This window comes from Strongylocentrotus purpuratus, unplaced genomic scaffold (genome assembly GCF_000002235.5).
Source record: "Strongylocentrotus purpuratus isolate Spur 01 unplaced genomic scaffold, Spur_5.0 spur5_scaffold_7, whole genome shotgun sequence".
Taxonomy (NCBI): domain Eukaryota; kingdom Metazoa; phylum Echinodermata; class Echinoidea; order Camarodonta; family Strongylocentrotidae; genus Strongylocentrotus; species Strongylocentrotus purpuratus.
In genome coordinates this window covers 36921303-36943138 of record NW_022145613.1, presented here as the reverse complement: position 1 = coordinate 36943138, position 21836 = coordinate 36921303, and the positions used below count along the sequence as shown (strand labels likewise).

The 21836-nt window shown below is 35.0% G+C and overlaps 2 protein-coding genes across 4 annotated transcripts; one reads left to right on the top strand and one right to left on the bottom strand.

Annotated features, from left to right (window-relative positions):
- Positions 1 to 1931: 1931 nt before the first annotated feature.
- LOC588440 (dnaJ homolog subfamily B member 11) lies at positions 1932 to 13242 on the bottom strand. Its single transcript, XM_011684833.2, has 10 exons — positions 13093 to 13242; positions 11408 to 11564; positions 9922 to 10019; positions 9060 to 9195; positions 8521 to 8663; positions 7614 to 7696; positions 6883 to 6940; positions 6146 to 6257; positions 5420 to 5579; positions 1932 to 4533 (listed from the first exon to the last, which is right to left on the bottom strand). The coding sequence occupies exons 1-10, from the start codon at positions 13155 to 13157 to the stop codon at positions 4469 to 4471; spliced, it is 1077 nt and encodes a 358-aa protein (XP_011683135.1). The 5' UTR covers positions 13158 to 13242; the 3' UTR covers positions 1932 to 4468.
- Positions 13243 to 13259: 17 nt separating this feature from the next.
- LOC589937 (serum paraoxonase/arylesterase 2) lies at positions 13260 to 21517 on the top strand. 3 transcript variants are annotated; one of them, XM_030973965.1, is made up of 9 exons: positions 13260 to 13428; positions 13888 to 13958; positions 14313 to 14368; positions 16075 to 16237; positions 17510 to 17645; positions 19219 to 19416; positions 19941 to 20022; positions 20634 to 20762; positions 21239 to 21517. In XM_030973965.1, exons 1-9 carry the CDS (start codon positions 13355 to 13357, stop codon positions 21404 to 21406), a joined length of 1077 nt encoding a protein of 358 aa, XP_030829825.1. In that variant the 5' UTR covers positions 13260 to 13354; the 3' UTR covers positions 21407 to 21517. The 3 variants fall into 3 exon arrangements, with proteins under 3 accessions (XP_030829825.1, XP_030829827.1, XP_030829826.1); XM_030973966.1 differs by lacking the exon at positions 14313 to 14368 and having other exon boundaries at positions 13412 to 13428; XM_030973967.1 differs by lacking the exons at positions 13888 to 13958; positions 14313 to 14368 and having other exon boundaries at positions 13332 to 13428.
- The last annotated feature ends 319 nt before the right edge of the window (positions 21518 to 21836 follow it).

The window sequence follows — 21836 nt, the reverse complement described above, 5'->3', positions numbered from 1 at the left end:
ATTCTAACTTGTTAATGTTGCCTTTGTCAATAATGTCTACAACTTGTGTGTACATGTACGTTGCCTGTGTATATATATGTGAAGACAAATTATGTTTATAATTATGCTTTTAAAGCAAATCAATTAAACACTCAATGATTGTTTCTCCTTGATTTTATTATGTGTATGGTTTAAAGCTTTCAACAGATGGAAAATGATCCGTACAGTACTGTCAAGTAGTACTCTTTAAACATTTTTTATGGGATGTATACAGTACATTCATGTGGGGTTTTTTTTAAAGTGGATTACTTCAAATGGAATTTTAGACCCTGTTAATATACTGTCAACATTAGTAATGTATTTTTCATCATTAATCAAGGATGAGATAGATTAGAGAATATGTTAGTAAGTCGTTTTGAAATTAAATATAAATATTTTTTTTACAGTAATTTACTAATGCAACTCAATCATTGAGATCCGGTTGTATTTTTTTCCCTTGAAAATTAGTGCTTTTACTCATTTAAAATAATGATGTGTGTTGAAGAACAGTAAGATAGTTGTGGCCATTTAGTATTAACACATCGTCTGTTGGTAGCCAGAAGGGCATTAACTCTGTATCAAAGTATTGTACAGTATAGGACAGAGTTCATCATGCCCTTTTGACTCTCAGCAGATAACCTGCCCTGTGCCCCCCCCCCCCCCCCCCTCCATCTTCCACTTCATAATTTGCATTAACCAACAGACTAGAAGACGATCAGAAGATAAGACTGTGATGTAAACTTTTTTTCTTCTTTTTATTGTGTTCATAAACTTAAAAATAGTAATTTCATTTGTAATTTGACACCAAGTAAACTACAGTGTACTTATACAACTTTGATGGCTACGAGTGTTGGTACAGCTATATTCAAACAAAAAGTACTCGCATCAATTACAATACAACAGAAATGGGTGGAGTTTTTCGATCAGCTATGTGAGGCCCACAGACCCTCCAGACCAAACAACTTCCATAACAAAAATTGTAGTGCTAGTAGTATAATCTAGATGTTTGGACGGTTGTGTAATGGGCCTATACATGTAGAAGGTTCAACGACAACAGCACATCTCCAGGGTCCCATTTCACAAAACTTGTTATCAGTGACAAATAACATTTGTTGTTATAAGCTAGTAAAATCCTTGCTTCTGATTGGTTATCAGCAGATTTTTCACTGATTTTTGTCATTTGTCTTTGAAAAAGGCTTTGTGAAACGGGTCTCTGGTATGATGCATGACGTTGATTTGGACTTAAACTTCATGACTCAATCTCAGTTGAAGCCAACATTTGTTTGGAATTCTTATTCAGACAAATAATCTTTATAATAACAAAGTGACATATCGAAATTTCCAATATACAAATGATGCTAAAAATAAGACTTCACATGTCCATTACACATGAAGCTCTTGTCATAATCAACAACAATGCCCCACACATGTACTCAAATCAATTAACTCATTACCGGTATTCAAAGGTAATCCACACACTGTACCTAAAAACCAGAGCTGAAAGTTGAAAATGACATACGCGAAAGGGTTCTACTCTACACTTATTAAAGTATCCATTATGCTGTCAACATTGCATCCTCAGCACACTCGTTTAATAATGTCAACAAAATTGACTAACAAATCTCTGTAATTGATGCATTCATGGCCGACCTTATTCTGTTTTTGACATCAAATTTGGTATAATTTAATGAAGAAGACATTATCAGTAAAAACATTTCTTTTTTTCAAATGGGCAGACATGTGCTAATAAACGAGTGAACAGGAAATGAGAAAGTAAGAAAGCGCATATAGGGACAGGTGATTCATTACTGTTTGATACCTCAAAATCTACATGCATCGTTAATATCCCCTGAATAAGTATGTAGTGTCCTTTTAATCTGGTAATACAATGACAGCGCAGCACAATAAGTTAATTGGTTCCCTAATACTACAAAAATGACTTGTGAAATGCCTTGTGTGTAGATAAGTGTGAAAAATGTGATGTTTCTGCATTTCAACTTGTAAAACCCATCAGATAAGACATGTGCTACACATAGAACACAATAGGGCATGAATCTTTTGATACATCACCATACATACACTAACTACCACCCGACATAAATATTTGTACATCATAGCACGTCATGTCATAATGATTGTGATATCTTTCAAAACCATGTTCAAAATGCGACAATTTTACATTCATAACTTGTGTTTAAAGGCACTTTGTGATAATTGCAAGGAACAATTTCTGATGATGTAGCGTTTTAAGATGCAGTCATTGAAGGCAATAATGCAAAAGACATATATCACATTTACTGATATACAGGACAGAACATGCTGTACACAAAAAGAACATTGAGCTGAAAATGATATTAATGTAACCAATAACATTGAGGAGTAGCGTTGGAGGTATGACATTATTCACTTTTTGTTTAAATTCAATCAAATCTCATCTAGCTGTAATTAAGTACCTAGGACTGAATGTACAAACTTATCAAAGTAATGTAATGAACCAGAACTTTCTTGATGAGAACCTTTCATAAAGTGTCATGGACGGCCATTTCCACAGCAAGAATACTTCCGCTAATTGCAACAATTGAGTTTCGTGTCACTTGCGATTCAATTATTTTGTGGTCTGAAACTGTTTCTAGTCTGAACCCCTCAAGAAATTTGTGAACATTTCCTGCATGTGGACGTTTCTGGTTGTACGTACGGTACACAAAACGTCTAACTATGAAGGACCATCATTTGTGGAAATGAATTCTGGCCTTCCCAGGTATAATATCAGTATTATCGTTGACATTGCAAGATAAACAATGTGTCCCTAATATGTTTAGTTATTGTGAAGTGCCATTCCTAATCTATTTGTGTATTGCTAAACTACCATGGTAAATGTATACACACAGAACAGTTCTACTGTACAACAATTTATATTGTATAATTATTACTTTTACTGCCGTTTTGCGTTGTATGTGTACCTGACTAAAATTATACAGATATCTAAATCCCATAACATATTACAATTCATGGAATGTTTAAACCTTAGAAGAATCAAGTTTGCAGCTAAGATGTGCTTCTATAGCCAGACTACACCAAACTATGCCACGCTATACTATACCCATACATAACAGCGAAAATAAATACCCGGTATATATTAAGAGCTTTAGTGCATAGGAGAACATATGCACCATCCTGCAGATGATATAGAGGTATGCATAATCACTTTACAGTAGAGTTAAGTGATATTGAACATATGGTTGTAGATATTCATACGAACAAATAAATAAATCAATGTTACTTTATCATAAACTGAACAAGATGAAATTATTTTTCAGTACTGCATTTTCAACTGCAAGACCAATCCAACTTATGCTAAATTTCCCCTTCTGACAAAATGTTTCAGAACATTTGCACTACGTGATCAGAAGAGGATAAAACGATGAAGATAAATCATACAGTGTTATAGCCATAGTGTTAACAAGATGAACACAAACTTGATAAGACTATGGTGCAAAGAAGGCAAATCTCTCTCAGCATTATTATCACCTAAATCTTGACCAGGGTCATAAATTCAGTAAAAACATTTCTGTATTCCAGGTGCTCTACATAATCTTGTGCCCAAAATGGCTGACTAATTTTGTTAAATAGTTTAAAATGCTATGTGGACAAACCAATTAAGGGTCTGTCTAGACAGAACCCTTTCATTAATACAATTGTTCAATATAATCATTATAATTGTCATTATTCTATCCAAGTGAACATGCACTTATCAATGAAACACATGCTCGATTTCTAGCGGTGGTATTGTCATTATTTGGCAAACAAGCCCTAACACAAGATGATATTCAAGGCCCAGATTAAAATTAAATAAAAATCAATGCTTTTCGTTTCCGAAAATGTTTACTTTACTACCTTCATGTCACCCAGAATTATAACACAGGAAATCTACTTTTGTGCACCTTAGGCTGTAATCAATATTATGCACAAAGCTTCAAGATGAAGCGCTATATAAGAACGAGCTATTATTATTATTATTAGGGAAGTTTAAGAAAATAAACAAGATTTGCTGAGTATAACAACGTGAAATTTCATTGCAAGCCTGAAATTTTAGATAGAGGCTAGAAAAATCTGGTTACAAGTTTATAAATTTCACTGCTTACCTAAAAACAAAACTAATGAACAAAATATTGATTCCTTCCCTCTCTCTCTCTCTCTCTCTCTCTTTCTTTCTCTGTCTTTCTCTCTCTCAATTTCTCTCTCTCAATTTCTCTCTCTCAATTTCTCTCTCTCTCTCTCTCTCTCTCCCTCTCACTCTCTCTTTCTCCCTCTCTCTCTCTCTGGACAAATACACTTAAGAGACAGATTCATCAATATATACCTCAAATATACCATTAATATCTAACACCTACAGATAAAAAAATTGTAGCTCTTTTTTCTGATGATATCTACAAAGTAATATTTGGTGTGTCTAAAATCCTTGAAGTCCATTATAAACAGTTTGTGCTGACGTTTGCTTGAGTAAAGATTGTAGACCTGTAGATAAACAGAAATAGGAAAATAAAGCATCAAATTAGTGACACAATGTATTTCAATCGCGAGACCACGTGCAAAGTCCATCAAAATATGTATGTATCGTTGGAGAGTTTGTAGCAAATTGATGTGATTTCATTTCAAGTGTGTTATATGGAACATATTCATGTATGTACATAACAAAATTATACTTCAATAATGACTTGGTAATCCTTAATCTAGGTCAGTCTCTTGAAATCTTGTAACTGGTTTGAATCATATACATTGCCTATGTGAGCCCATATGATTTCAAATGCACTCAGTGACTCTGTGCATCCTTCAAACTAAGGTTATTTGGTAGAACGTTAGAGTACTTATTACCGGGCACGTCCAAGATCCATGTAATTTGGTCAATTGATGTCATATAAGCTACCAAGTATTCTGAAGCTTATAACAAAAATTAACATTAAATTCATTTAATTTCATATTTGGTCTGATCAATAGTAGGGCTATATTAACTAATACAATGATGAGATATATACTAATAGGCTATTTTTGTAATGTAACCAAATTTGATGCATACATCTCTGTGAAGTGCCTTGTTGAAAATAATTGCATACATTATATGTTGCTAGGTAGGACAAACATAATGGTTGCCCTACCTAGCAACATACGATATCTGCAGTTTGCATTCTGACTGTTTAGATACAATTATTCTAAACAGGTGAATGAAAAGTTAGAGTAGTGATATCAAAAATGAAGTATTGATCGATAAAATAGAGAGGTAAGCAAAATAAAATTGATTTAAAAGAAATAGAAAAAAAGAAGGAGGAACTCATCATGAAGGTAATGAAAATGAACAAGACAGTGGGTATGGTCTGTAAAAGAACTTAAAGACAATCTAACTTACTGTCTTTTTGTTCTTGTGTCATATCTCCTTTGGGAAAATCAACATCAAATGTGACAATAAGAGTTCCTTTGACATTGTTGTTATCATAGTTAGGCATGCCTTCTCCTTTCTTCCTCATCTTAGCACCTGGCCATGTCACTTTATCTCGCATTATATGAACCTGGAGACAAAAAGAAAAAAGTAAGACCAAATTCATGATTTCAAATAGGGTAGTGAATGACTTGTTTATAATTCCATTTCTTGACTGGAAGATTTTAAACAAACAAGCGAGTCATACTTAATATAATTCCACTTAGTCTTTAAAAGCAGGTTTCTCTCCAGTAGTAATTCATTCTGGAACAAATAATTAAGTACCAAAATACCAGTAGAAAGCATTTGCTTGAAGGACATTAAAGTAATAGTCAAATCACTTTATTTAATACAAATTTAAAAGACATACTTTACTTTTCTACATCAGAGCCGTCTAATCTATACACCGAGTTAGCCAACTTGGTTTCAGTTGAACTCAATATGGCATATATATATATATATATGTGTATATAGATTATTGTTTTGTATTTGCCTAACAAAGCAACAATGGCCATATTTTGTCCAACTAGAGCCAAATCGGCCAAACTCTGATAATATAGGGGACTCTGATCTACATAACTCAAAGCAACAAAAGGTTGTGTTTTAAGAGCAGCATTATACATGACCTTCTGCATGATATCAATAGTTCATACTTACTTTATGACCATCTAAATGTTTGATATCCATCTCAAAACCAGTGAGAGCATCCACTAATGATATTGTTATGTTGGTGTAAAGATCATCCCCTTTCCTTTCAAAGATAGCATGCCTGAATGGGAATAAACATAACAAAACAAAACTGTAAGAAAATCTGTTCTTGGTAATTCTAATTAATGTATGTAAATAAGTATATTACCCCCCCCCCCCCCCCCCCCCCCCGGATTCCCTATATAGGTTCCTTTCATGTTGGCGCCAATCCACTTCGAAAGAAACTCAAATTCCTCTGCAAAGAATGACCCTTACCTGTATGTACTTAAGTTGTACGTCATGTATATAGAATGGAAATCAAAGATTGAAGGCACATCAATTCCCGATTAAACCAGTGTATACCAATCTCATTCATAGGATTGACTGTGGTGCATCCAAGTATCCAGTTATATTCCAATAATAAATAGTCTTGCCAATTGTAACTTCCTATTTCATCTGATCAATTAAACTGATCCCCCTTGAAATTGAATTTAGTGACCTCTCTTCTGAAGATGATCCAAATAGTTCTTCATTTTGATATTCCATGATATGAGATGAAAGCTTAGAAATGCCAGTTTTCGAGAGAAATTTTTATCAAGATGAACGAGCAATAGTACAAGCTTTCACAGAGGTGCCTATGAAAATAGGTTTTCATCTTCATGACTTGATACACCTTACAGAAACATAACATTGGAAAGGTTACTTACTTTAAAGCAATTATTTGAAATCGGAGATCCCCAGGCTCTCCGTCAATATGGGGTTCACCTAAGAACAAGAAAAGGAAAATGGAAAGAAAAGAAATGAATATACAATACTTCTAAGGGCTGTTTTACAATTGGGGTACACATTGAAATTATCACTACACTGACTATTTAAAATTTCAGTGCAATATGAAATATGTAAATTTTATTTTTACATGGTCAATCATTTTGCACTATTAGCTCAACCCCAAATAGCGAGAAGGGGGGGGGGGGGGGGTTCCACCTATTGTATTCAACTTAACAGTTTCTTCTGATAGATGCAAAAAGGATATTCTCAAGCTGATAGATCAGTATAATAAACTTATCTGAATTTGTATGTGTTCTTGGCAGTACATAACACCCCTGGTTTAAATATCCAACATGGGGACTTCAATAACACTATGTCAAAGCCAAGATCTTCCTGAAATGGGAACATCCACAAAGGACCCATACATCCATGCATACTTCCAACACCCAATTTTTTTTTGGTGGTCATCCCGAACTAACTCTCCATGATGCCATACAGCCACATTCATCTCAGTTTGGACCAATAAAGATGAAAATGCATACTTGCAAACCTGAAATTTGCTCTTGTCCTGACCAATCACCCCCTCACATGAAACAAATCCACATTTCTTTTGATTAAGACCAAAGATAAGAAATTCTGTACCGAGAATCCTTGTTATATAATATCTCACCTTCTGCTACAAATGGGTATTCTTGGCCATCGCGCATCCCAGGTTCAATCTCAATTTCTAGAAGCTTCTCTTCACTTACAAATCTAGTGATGGAGAGAAAGGGTAGGCGAGATGAGAGAGAGAGAGAGAGAGAGAGGGGGGGGGGGGGGGGAGAGTGAGAGAGCAAAAGTGAAGAAAGAAAAAAGAGAAATGAAAGAGAAAGAGAAAGTTATAAAAAAAAGGAAAAGACAAAATAAATATCCCGAAAAATCAACAATTTTTACTGTACAACTGGGGGCTTAAACTCCCAAAAAGCTTTATGGCCCTTCCAGACAGAAACATCTCCCGATAAAGCAAGAACAATCATCACAAATGCATGATGGAGGTACCATTCTAAATACTGTATCTGTGGATAGTAAATACAGGATGAAAATGTGGCATTAACTATCTTGTAACTCCTTTATTTATTTATTTTTCCTAAAGAATGTTTCACACAGGATTATCTTTCTTGGTTACACTGTTCTTCATTTTCAATTCAAATAACAAACTTTATCTTAAAATATTTGACAGTTTAATTCTTTATGAAATTATCACTGTCTGGTAGAACCCTTTCATCAAACCAATTTGGATGGTTTCTGTGCATTTTTTGATGATTCTGATCTGGACTGCTCATGCATTGATAACTGCCTATATTCATCAATCTTATCACGATTTCTCAGCTGCTTTGTAAATCCAGCAAATTTATTCCTGTCTAACTCATATATCACCGAGGCGTGTGTCCCCATGTAAATGAGACGGCCATCGCAGCTATCGGGCGATGGAAGAACTTAATTTAATTTAATCTAATTTGGGAACTGTACATTAATCTTGATCTAAGGAGACACGAAAGAAATGAACTGAGGTTTGAATTCTACTGAAATTGACTCACTTGACATTGGGGCATGCATCACAGACTTCTTTTTGTGTCATTTGGAATCTGCCTGGACCGAGCTGGACAGTCTGCATCTCTTGACGACAGTTACATTTCCTTGTACCAGGTGCTTCTGTTGCTACAGGCTTGTATCTTACAACCTTGAAAGATGAAACAAAGAGAGTATGTATATAGATATAGGTATATACATGTAACAGGCACCCCCGTGCCATTAATATTACACCATTGCTGGGTTTGAAACTAGCATCCTCAGAAAAGAGCATAAAAAAGACTTATTCATTACGTGAAGGACTCTATAAAAATTGGTAACATGTGCAACACAAAGACCAAATATTTTGGACTTATCCATAAAATTTATTTAGAGTGAAGTTTGTAGGTGATGTCATGCTGTCCACTTTGAGCTAACCATATCAATTGATAATAATTTATCTTTTCCTTTTAAATGTCAAGAGATCATAACCCTGCCTGTTACAAGAATGAAATACAAATGTCTAAAGTAAAAGTTTGTAGGTCAAGCCCGGCCACTTTGAGTTTACCTCAACAAAGTTTCCTGAGTAGAGTTCTTCCAAGGTCACATCAAGGTCAACTGTGATGTCATCACCCCTTGGTATATCCTGACCTCTCCTCTGTCCGCCATTACCACCAAAAGCAAAATTGAAGTCTCCAAAGAAACTGTGCATCAATAAATAATACAAAAAATAACATTTTAATTCTTTTAGAAATGCTCAAAAGCTTTATGGGAGAGATTTTTTTAAATAAGGAAAAAAATAAATGAATAAATAAAATAAAAAATTGCTGTACATAAAACTCCCAATATTGAGATAGCTGCAGGTTCTGCATATGGATGAAATACGAGTCACTTTTTTCTGACTTTGTTTTCATTTTCGTAAAAAGATCATGCAGCCTATGAAATTATTGAAAGCGAAATTTAAGTCTTCAAAGAAACTATACATCTGTAGAACAAGCAGTAACAGGTCAATGATTTATTAATTCTGTAAATATTTAAAATTTTGACAGTATTAATTCCTTGATTTTCAAAAACAGGAAAGGTGTGTAAATTTGGTCACATGTGATATTAATATGCTGTGCCAATACTTTTACAAGATGAAAGGTAAAGTTAAAAGTATTGAAGCAAAATGTCTGGCACCTTGTGTAAACCATAATATTCTCACAGGCAAAAATCAATTTTCCTAATAAAATATACAAAATCTTTTGTTTGTCTCAACATATCATTAAAGACTCAAATATTTAGGCAGTATTTGGTGTCCTTGTCAAGGAAATGGTGAACTTTCAAAAATTCCATACTGTGTGATGTATTTTCTGGTTTTCATCAAATTTAACTTATACTCTTCTTTAATTTGTCTGATTTAACTTGGAGCAACTAAATGTTTCTCTCACCTTGAGAATGGATCACCATGATGTCCATGACCCATATCCTTCAAACCTTCTTCACCTCGTGCATCATAGGTCTTCCTCTGATCCTCATCAGAGAGAACCTGCAAACAGCAAAAGCACAAATATAAGAGCAGGAATAAAGTGTAATATTCATTAGACATGCATGTGATCAACCATAGTTCAAGAACGCTACTAATAATAATACATTCTGACGGCAAAAAAAAAGAAGGAAAAAGAAAGAGGACATTCTTTATTGTTCAATATTTTCATATGAACCGTTGATAAAATATAATAAAATATATATAAAATTAAAGGAAAATTGTGGCTCTTCCAATATCAATTGAGATCAAGTTTTGAACTTTCATGCTTGAATGGAAACTTTCATTTAAGTGTTCAAAGATCTGATTATGAATATTGCCAAAAAAAATAGAGCAAGTAGCCATTCAATTGTTATTAAACATGTACATCTATGAGACATTATTGTTCCAACAATGAAAACAAAGAATGATAAATAATTATGAGGATTAAGCTCTGGATGCCAACAGTGGTCTCAGGAAAGCAGGGTTTTGACAAGCATGCTGAAGATGCCTCTCCTTTCTACCAAAGATCATGGACGAGTCATAGGATACCTCCAATGCTCATCAATATTTGAATGCGGGCCAAATGACACATTTTGCAATTTTCTTTCAGAAACTCATTTTTATTGTTAAATGGATATGCTCACACATGCGTGAATGGGAGGATTCTAATTGCATATCATCTCAAAGAAGTTCAATTTATTTTTTACTTTGATACATGAAGGATAAGGTAATATCAAATATTTATTTAAAAATCTTAAATATAAATACTGTTGACTTTCCTTTTTGACGAGTGTAGTTAAAGGAAACCTAACGCCAAACAATAAGTGTAGGCAAGCTGAGTGAAAAATTATATTCCTGCCTTTTATTCTTTACGAAAGTGTACAACATCATCATTTAATGCCCTATAGCAGGATATTGACGCAGCCATTTGCTTGATAACCTGACATACAAGGCGAACTTGTACGTGTATCATGCACCACGTATTGATGGAAAGACTATTTAATTCTAAAACAAAACCAAAAGTTATTCAGGAAGAAAAAAAGGTGGCAAGCTGACCATTTTCACCTTTCTACATTCTACAATTTTACATTCAGGAAATTCAGGAAACTTAGAAGAAATTATATCAATGCAAGGACAGATTTTTAAATTTGGTTTACATATTCTACTTATCTATTTTATTTTGTTTGCTATTCTTTTTCTTTTCAATTTCATACTTGAATAGTCTATAATTATTATCGCTATAAACATTTTATCTTTTTATTAACATTAACATTTTTTTTTTGGAGGAAGGCATCCTTGGGGTCAGGATCCCCCTTAATTTGCTTGTTAGATCATTTTGGAATTTCACATCCAGATGATAATTAATTTTGCTCTTGATTAGAAGGGCCAAGTCAACCAAAGTAACCTACCTCATAAGCAGCACCAAGATCCTGAAATTTCTCACTAGCTTCCGGATCATCTATATTTTTATCAGGATGATATTGCATGGCTAGTTTCCTGTATGCCTTCTTGATTTGGTTAGTAGTCGCATCTCGAGGAACTCCCAGGATTTTGTAAAAGTCTCTCCTGCAAACAATATCAATTTTTTTACAAATCTGTTGTTTTCTCTGTCAAAATTGGTATTGTCACATGGACCAACTATAAAAAAAAAACTGTTAGAATAAAACAATACCACTACCAGTCACTGGAGAGTTTTGCCACTGCAGTCACAATGATGCTTGGATAGCATGATGTATCAAAGTCTTACAAAGACGTCAACGCTTCGCCTCCCCTACCCCTCTTGCAGTAATATACTATAACTATACTATAGACAAACTCTCAGTAGAGGCACACATCCAATACGGGAGACTATTTCCTATTTAGGAGACCGTCTCTAAACAGTAGGGGCGGTGGTCCGAGAATAAGGATCGTCTTCATAAACAAGGATCGTCTTCGTAAACACAGACCGATGCGTCCTCAAAAATAAGGACCGTCTGCATTTTTGCAGACGTTTCACATTTTTGATCGGCACATTGGCGATGCAAAAAAGGATTCTGCAATGATTTTCTTGATGCATTTTACATTGACATTGTACAGAGACATTCACATTTTAAGCAATAAATCCTTGGGAAGACGCACAACCCATAAAAGTAGACAGTGAACTAGGGTTATTTTCCCCCGGGGAATCCATTTTTGGCAACGCCAGCGGACGGTTCTGTAACATGAAACCCCCAGAGCGCCAATGAAAAAAAACGTCCTTGAAAATGCAGACAACCCTTATTTTTGAGGACGCATTTTGTCCTCGTTTATGAGGATATCCTTGTTTATGAGGACGATCCTCATTCTCAGACCAGTGCCCCTACTGCTAAATATCGCCTTTATTATATCAGAGACTTTCGTTACGATTTTTGCTAGTATTCAGAGACGCTAAGTTCAAAGATCCGCAATGCGTGACATTTTCATGATTCGGCGCGCGTATGAGAGTATAACAAACGTATAAGGTATAGCATTTTTAAAAAATCTAGCGCGCACGTCGTGCGTGAGAGCGTTTTCAGACCCTCGAAATGCATGATGTCACGCCTAATGCGTGACACTTGGTAGGGTCTAGCTCTGAGTATTTGGGAGACAGTCTCCCACTTGAGATACCAATTTCCTTTTATTTACATTTGCGGCAAATCAATTACCTTGGCCGATTTGCCGCAAATGTAAATAAAAGGAAACTATCTCCCAAATACCGTCTCCCAAATTGAGCCAAGCTTGGCTCAAATAAAAATACCGGTAATGAAAAAGTACGCCCTTCTTTCAGATTTTTGGACCATCTACTTTAAGAATTAATCAAATTTGTTTTCATATCCTTCATTTCATTTCATTAATCAATGTACTTGTAGACGTCAAACGGAACGAGGACACAGCATAGCTCACTCAACATGCTCAACAGCGGAAATCATTCACGCCATGCATCGCGCCAAGCAAAGTAGACACTACTCACTAGCATACATACAGAATTGTCAACGTGTGGGACCGCGGAGGCTTCATTTAGCACTTGTCTTGCCCTTTTAACACTTTTCTAACATATCATTTTCTAAATTTGTCAATAAAATTGAATAATAGTTACCCTGCTAATACAGTCAAAGACAACTGGAGGAGAAGTAAGCATACGTTCCATGTGTAAATAGCCATGTTGTTGCCATGTGAAGATACCGGTCACTCAGATATTATCTCAGCTCACTTTGGCAGTAGATACACGCAGCCGCTTCTCATTCGCCGGTGAATGAAAGAACATCTGCGCGCGCATCTTGTACCTCCTCTCGCGTGACTGCAGTCTTGACTCTTGTGTACACTTTGAAGCTGATGGTTGTCTTCAAAATATTGCTATCATGGGGTTAACAGCTCGTAATATCATTACCTACATCATTCTTGCTGTAGTGATTGACCAAGTGGCCCGGATAATGTGAGTTTCGTTTCTTCTTTTGTCTTTTTGATACTGGTATGTGCGCTGTTAAATGCTTGAAAGTTTTCCGCTGGTAAACCCCGCAGTTTCCCTGACCGATCAAGCTGATGCGTACTTGACGGGGCAGGTCCGGGGAAGAAATCTATACGATGTACCCATTCTCAAGTAGACACGCCCCTTTTAGTTTTACAATCATGCATGTGGCAACATACATAGGCCTACTGTATAATTATACAGACTAGTTCAAGTATCATACCGTAAAGTTTGTTGCATTTCTGATTAATGGAACTTAATACGTGTATATAAGAATATATTGTGATAGATAGGCAGATGTATTAACGTATTTTATTATTATTTGGAAAAGGGGATGATTCTGATGGAAATGAAGAGCTGATGAAGCAAACTATCTTGACTTAATTGTTCTGATAACTTTTTGTTCAATGTGTTTTTCAAAAACAGATATAGTCTGGGATTGCATAAGACTATTTTCACACATCATCCTGGGATCTGCAGAGCACTACCAGGCATTGGTAAATAGATTCATGAAGCTTTCTTTAAATCATCTTCTTCTTTTACTATATCACATTTCAACAGTATCACCTGTGAAATAAATGACATTTAATGAAGTTATGGAATTGATTTCTCATAGATTGTTTGACAATAGGTTTTGATATGATTGACTTTAGATTATTCAATTGAATAACTTTCCGCCAACACTATACTGTGTGATGAAGACATACAGATCAGTGCAAAGAGTTTAAAAGCTTTCTTGTTTTCCAGTATGCAAAAGGCATGAATGAATAATCACTACAGGTATCTTATTTTTCTGCTTTTCATTTAATGTTGTAATTAGTATTTTATTCTAATTTGTTTATACCATAAAGAAAATGGCTCTGAGGATATTGTGACTTCCTCCAATGGACTTGCATTTATATCATCTGTAAGTAAATATGAAGAACATAAGTATATTATTTTGATTATTATTATAATTACTATCATTACAATCATTATTGGGCTATACTTGCAAACTTATGATTATGGTTCTTAAAACTAGAAGGAGATGGTCATAGACCAATATAAGTGGACAAAATTCATGGAAAAACAACCTCATTATTCCTGGATACAATTGAAAATTATATACAGCCTGTCTAGACAAAGAGCGATTTTAGAAAGCTAGATAATACAGAGGAGCAGGCACATACGCAGGATTTTTTCAAGGGGGGGGGGGGGGTTTTAACATTTATAAATCGGGCCAAAAATTTCGCAACGACTCAGCTGAATAAGCGGGGGTTGAGAGGACACTTTTTTTTCTTCTTTTTGGTTTCGAAATTTGAAAATTTAACATTTTGCTACGTGGGAGGGGGGTAAGGTCACCTTTTTTAGGTCAGCCATGGGAATTTTTTTTTTTTTTTTTTTTTTTTTTTTAATAAATAAAAAATACAAAAAAAAAATACAAAGGGGGGGGGGGGGGGGTTCACACAGAAAAATACCAAAGAGGGGTGTTTAACTCCCCAAACCCCCCCCCCCCCCCTGTGTACGTGCCTGCAGAGGAGTTTAAAGTTCAATTGATAAGTTATCTCTTTATCTAGGATTTTAGCTCAGAAAGATATCAGCGGAACTATTCTATTATTTGCATATGAGATATACATATATATGTGCATTATATATATATAGTGATATTAGACAGCTTGTACAGATACAAAGTCATGGTTGGTCCAAAACTTAATTAGCATATTTCACTCCCGGTCAATTTTATCAATGTTATATTGACCATTCGGTCAAATGAGTATATTTATGCGTCATACCATATCCAAGCAACCCTGCGCACATTAGCGCGTACCCATCGTTTGTATTTTCTTAGCCACGCGCATTTGACACAAAAGGCTGGACGTCTTGAGAAACAAATGAGGCTTGAGATCGCAATTATCCTTGTAGTTATATATCACAAAGTGTAATCAAGGCTACCTAATATAACAGATATTGCCTGGTAGTGGTAGGATGGGTATTATAACCTTTTTGGAGCACACAGGAGTTATATTTTCCCTCAATGCCGAGCCTCATGAAAATATAACCCCCTTATATATTACACACCCTACCAGTCAATACCTGTGTTATAATCATTATTGTCATTTTCTTTATTATAATCTTTCAGGTATATGTACACTTTTACACTTGCTAGATGGCAAGTAATATATTTGAAATTCCAGAGAAACCTACATTAGCCCTCACTTGTGTAGAATTGAAACGTGATCAGTAACCTGCATAAATAGGCCACCTGCCTAAAAAGTTTATTTTCTTATGTCCTTTGAGCTATAGTTTCGAGGCACAAACGCTTGGCTGTTGTAGCATGTAACAGATTATCAGCTGAACTTGAAGACTTTGAAGACTTCATGGTCTACTGCACTCCATAAGGACCCTGTACTATATACCTATAGCTTCTCTTGTTTGACAAAGCCAGAGATGGACTAAGTTATAGGTTTGCCTTGAGGTTCGTTTGGCATTCGATCCGATGTATAAGTGTCAAAGAAGAGTCTGTTTCTGTAGACTATCCTTGAACAGGTACACTAGGTTCATCTGTAATTAGTCAAAAGCTTGTGCCTATATATTACGAAAGTTTGATCAAAGTTGATATCTTTTCCAAACCAGGGTGCCCTGAAAATGTTGGAACCTGATCAAGGAATATTGGGTCAAGTCTTTCTCTTTGACTTCAACCATCCCGATTTGGACCCTATAAACATCCAAATCATTGGCATCGATAAAGCAGCCTGGATACCTATAGGAATGGACATCTGGGAGAGTGGACCAAAAGGTATTCTAGAAATATTATTTTCATGAAAAGTCCAACTCTTCACCGTCTTTAGTCCAGTAATAGAACAAAATGCGAACAGCCATAGTCAACTTTTGTCCCATATATATATATATATATATACAGAGTATATGGACCATATGCTCCAAACAGTGTCACCGCAATTCAGGGGTTTGATAGGGATGAAATGACAGGAAAGTTGATTTCTAAGCAACTAAAAAGAACAGAAAGAAAGAAAGTATAAAACTCTGTTTTAGTGAAGTTACGAAAGAAGGAGAGTCAATCAAGAAATAAGCAAGCAAAATAAGAGTTAATTTAGTATAAGATACATTTCTAGAAGTTTGCAGAGTGCAGACAAATTGTGTGACTGTATATCGTCGCCGTTTTCACGAACCGGCACAGCCCAACGCGCAACGAAATAAGTACATTCTGAGAAAAACGCGTTTTACGTTTAGCCCGTTTTGAATTCGCCAGAAACATGCCTTATGTCAAATTTTATATCACAAAATACATATCAATGAAAGGAAAATATTCTGTATTTTCTATACATTCCATTTGTTAAGCATAATGACAATTACTATTAATATTACGAAGCTTTGGACTCTCGTGCCGGTTCGTGAAAATATTATTTTGGTGTTTACGTAGCAAAAATATTTTCACGAACCGGCACAAGCCACTGTGTCGTTTTTCCTATGTAACTTTACGCGCAAGACAAAAGCGCTCGCGCTGTCTTAGCGCGTATTTTATTTTCACGAACCGGCACAACCGCCTGTGTCGCGTCGTCTAGGTCTTGTAAGCCCAAAGATATTTTCACGAACCGGCACAGCCCATTGACTTATAACGGCGCGTGCCGGTTCGTGAAAATATGAATCGTGCTTTTTGGCTCGTGTGTCGTTTTTGTCATTTGTGTAACCATGGATATCTCAAAAACTAAAGCGTTTTGGATGCTGAAATTTGGTGAGATGAAAGATTGTTGATAACTTATGCTAAAAATGCAAAAAAAATAAAAACTACATTTTGAAGGGATTTCGGTGGCTTGTGCCGGTTCGTGAAAACGGCGACGATATGTTGACTGTATTGCAAACTGGAAACTTGTTTTCTCTGTAATTGATGTTATAATATCTATGTGAACATATTAATATTTATTAAGGCTATTGAAAATCATGAATGTTATAGATTTGTGTATATTACATATGGGACACTAATTGACCCAAAATCTTGGACTTGTGCTCATATAGTAAGTTGTGAAATTTGTGTCATTATCACTCTCTTTAGATAATCCCAAACTGTCCCTTTATGTCGTGAACAAGCAGCCAGACAGTATAGGGATTGAAGTATTTGACTTTTCATACAAGAACAAGGTTCCTACCTTGACACATCAAAGAAGAATACATCACAAGAACATTTGGAGGTGGGTATATTTTATATTCTTCAACGCCATTCATGAAAAATATTTGTTAGATTGAGAACAAGAACACATTCATCACAAAATTAGGTTTTTAAGCTGGGTAATTCATAAAATCATTATTATTATTATCATCATTATTGTTATTATTATTGCTGTTGTTGAAAAATGAATTGTCACTTTATTGCCCTGTCTTATGTTTACAAGTTGGACACTGGTTCGACTCGTGCAAGAAAAATCATTCATGCAAATTTTTAGATACATGTTAAGCTGACTGTCATTTAAAATGCTGTAATCTACTTTTAAGCAATAGACTGAAGCACATATGTAGCAGGTAATTGAAATTGGCTTTCTCACAGAAATTTGAGGCATTTATAGTAGTTTTCAGAGCCACTTTTCATATTTTGAGGGAGGGGGAACAGACAACAAAGGAAATGTTTTGATCAATTTAGCAATTTATCTTGAATGATATAAATATATCTAACATTTCAATTTTAATGTTTTTTGTGCTCTCAAGGTCTGATACCCGAGTAAGTTGTGTCTAAGTTTTTTCTTAATTTTTACCAATACATCAGCACAATACTCCTAATTCATCTAATTATCATTCACCACAGGTCAGAACTTTGATTTCCCATAGTTTAATATTGTTTAACAATCTCCCTCCTGCACTGTTAATCAGCCTATCACTTAATTCATTTAAACCCTGTTATAAATCCCATATGCTAAGTTGGTATCTATAATGTTAAATGTAATATATTGCATATTTGTTTCCTTACTTTATTTGTTTGTTGGTTTGTTATAATTATATATGTATCATTAATTTGGGGGTTATACTATAAGGCTATTTACTCTGTTTTGTTAACCCCTCTTTCTCATAATTTTGTTTTTGTCTAATTGGTTCGTATTGTTTTTTATTGATGATCGATACTCTGTTATATATGTTATGTATGTTGTTTGAAATAAGTTTGAAATAAATCAGGCCTATATTAAGAAAGTTATGAATAAATTAATTATGAAATCACTTCATCCATGCGAATCTCAAACTGGCAATTTGGTCAGTGGATTGTGGCTCTCCGACAAATAACTCTCCTGTTTGTTGTGTACAAAAATTTTACTCTTTTTCTCTTAAGTGCCTTCACTCTTGGGGAGCTACTCAAAATTATAGAGTACATTATTACAGGCTCTCTAGAAGAAAAAGACCATCCCAAATCATACATATTCAAAAAAATTACATTTTAGTCATTTGTGTGTTGGAACAAATGGGAAAGTTGACCAGCACCACATCACATTGACCTTTTAGCCAATTGAAGTGTGAATTACAACTTTCAAAAATTCATAAATTTCTTCTTTTTTTGTTCAAACTTTAACCAGTCTGCTTCTTTGATTTTCCTGCTTTCTTTTAGAGTTGCTTGCTATTAGGGTTGGATTTCCCTTGCAGTCAGTCTGGGAAAAAAAGGGCAAAAAGAATGCTATAGTTTACCATGTCATACATGAACAAGGGTAAACGGACATTGCATAAATTGTTGACAGAATCATATAGAATATGAATACGTATCCTGTTATGCCTTGTTCCACACAGTCCCAATGATGTTGTTTTGGTGGATGAAAATCGTTTCTACACAACAAACGATGCATATCTTCCCCAACCTTTCAACATTCTAGAGGTCGTATTTCGGCTTAGCTCCGGCAGTGTGGCATACTATGATGGACATGATGCTAGGATCGTTGCCAAAGGACTGAAGCTGTCTAATGGTGTAAACCTCTCTCCTAACAAAAAGTAAACCAATCCACCACTTGATGTCATATATCTTGGATATTAAATATAAGCCTCTGGCTAACATCTTTCAGAAATAATTATTGATTTGATCTTAGACAGATTAGGAATACTAATTTACCAATCAGACAAACAGGAAAGGCAATGTTTTATGCCTCTATATTGCATGAATGATTTGATCTCATTATATTGGCAGGATATTCCTCTTGCTTGATGGTGTAATGCTCTCTTTCATAATAATGAAGGTCTCTTTTGTAGACGATATATCAGATGGTACTACTTGGATTGTAGATGTTTAGAAAGTGATTTTCATTATTGTATCAGGGAGATGAAACTCACATCTCCCTGATTGTATACACTGTACCTGAGAAGAAATACGAGATTTAGCTGTTCTATGATATGATACAGAGTCTTGCAAAATTTATCAGAAATATCACATAAGGGTTATCATGCTAACAATTAATCCATTTTTATCTGTTTGTATCATTTTTGTTCTCTTCGTTTTGTGATTGTTTGTGATTGTATAGGTTATTGTATGCAGCTTCATCCCTTGGACAAGAGCTGTTCATCTACAGAGTCCAGAGTGATGGGAGTTTGGAACAGGCAAAGGTGAGATATCAATATGGTTACACTGAAGATTGCTCTTATTATGTTCAGTGTCTGAATGTGTGTGAGTAATATAATGGTTACAAGATCTTACCTTTAATCGTTGATAATAGAATTAAGCTTGATGTTCATGATTTTCATTTCCATCCAGCCCAATTCATTATGATGATGATAATAATGAGAATGCAATGCACTTATATTGCACCTATGTTTAGCAAACTACATTTTAGAACAAGAAAAAGCAAGAAGAAAGAAATACAACAGACTGTAGTAGGACACTACAAATTTGTGTTGTATCACATTTAGGAGGGGGAGTTGGGGGATCGACCAAAAAATAATCTATTTCATTCAGCACTTTCCATTGGCCCTGATTAATGATTAGAATGTTAGTGATATACATGTATGTTATCCCAATAATTATATGGACATGTTAAAGAGGAACCACCTCTGGTGAAGTATTAATTAACCCATTCCCTGTGGGACCTGGGTGACTCCTGCATGAAAGCCTATAGGAATGAGATAATTCAGTAGTCAAAGGATTAATACATGTAGTTCACAGTCTAGTTCAAAGCAATCTATTTCAGTCGTATCTCACTGTAATTATCCTTCTACAGGTCATTCCCCTTGCAACCATTCCTGACAACATTGATGTTGATAAGGATGACGGGTCTCTATGGATTGGCTGTGGTTTCGCGACGCATCACTTCTTTAACCAATGTGGAAAAGTCACTGGAGTTGGGCAGGTGAATCTATTTTCATGACATGGGCGTGCTTGTACTGTAAAACAAGAAATTCTCCTGACTTGTAAAGGACCGCCATTTAATGGCAAAGAATATATATATTTTCATTTGAAAGAAAGACGCATAAATATCTTATCTTATCATAGTAAATATGAAAATGCCAATGTGATTTTTTTTTTCATTGTAAAATTGGACAAAACTTTCCATTAATTACAAATGATATCTGAATTTTGGTTAATCTAGAAATTATTTAAACATTATCCCTAAATAAAATATAAACTTTAATTCCCCCCCCCCCCCACATGAGGCATACATTTACAGCATTAGAATTAAAGATTCTAGCTGTTTTTCATTGATGATGTGATTGTGATCCAAATATCTCCATTATGACCGGACTTCCCAATGTTAGGATATTTGTTTTATTCATTAATAAAACATGAGCTTCATATTGCTACTCTCTTCTAATTATCGCCTTACAGGTTTTGAATATTCAACTTGACAAGGAACTGAATCCAACAATCAGAGAAGTCTTTGCAGACGATACAGGAATGATAAGACTCAGCAGTGTAGCATGTCGCTATGGAAACGCCATGCTCATCGGGACAGTGGTTGACAAGGCTGCCTACTGTGAAGGGATTACGTACTGATGACATATCAAGCAATGTTTTGAAGGGGAAGTCCACCCTAATATTAAGTTTGGTTTGATAGAAGCAGAACAATGGGAGGAAAAGGTCAGTGAAAGTTTGAGCAAATCACAAATTGGCAACTCTGTGAGGTATCTTGCGAGGTCCCCTCCCATTTGCAAATTTCTGGTTATATATGCACCCTAAATATAATTATTGCAAATATGTTTTTAAACAACTCATCATGTATGAAACAAATTTAATCTGCTATCAAAAAATATGAAAAATGAAAGTTTATGAAATTTTCTGTACAGAGCAAATTGGAGAGGACCTTGCAATATACGTCAGTGTTGCTAATTTGTGTTTCACTGATGACAATTTCAAAATGTTTTTTTGTTTTTCTGCTATTGTTAATACCAGCTAATTATCAAGGTTGACTTCCCCTTTAGCATCA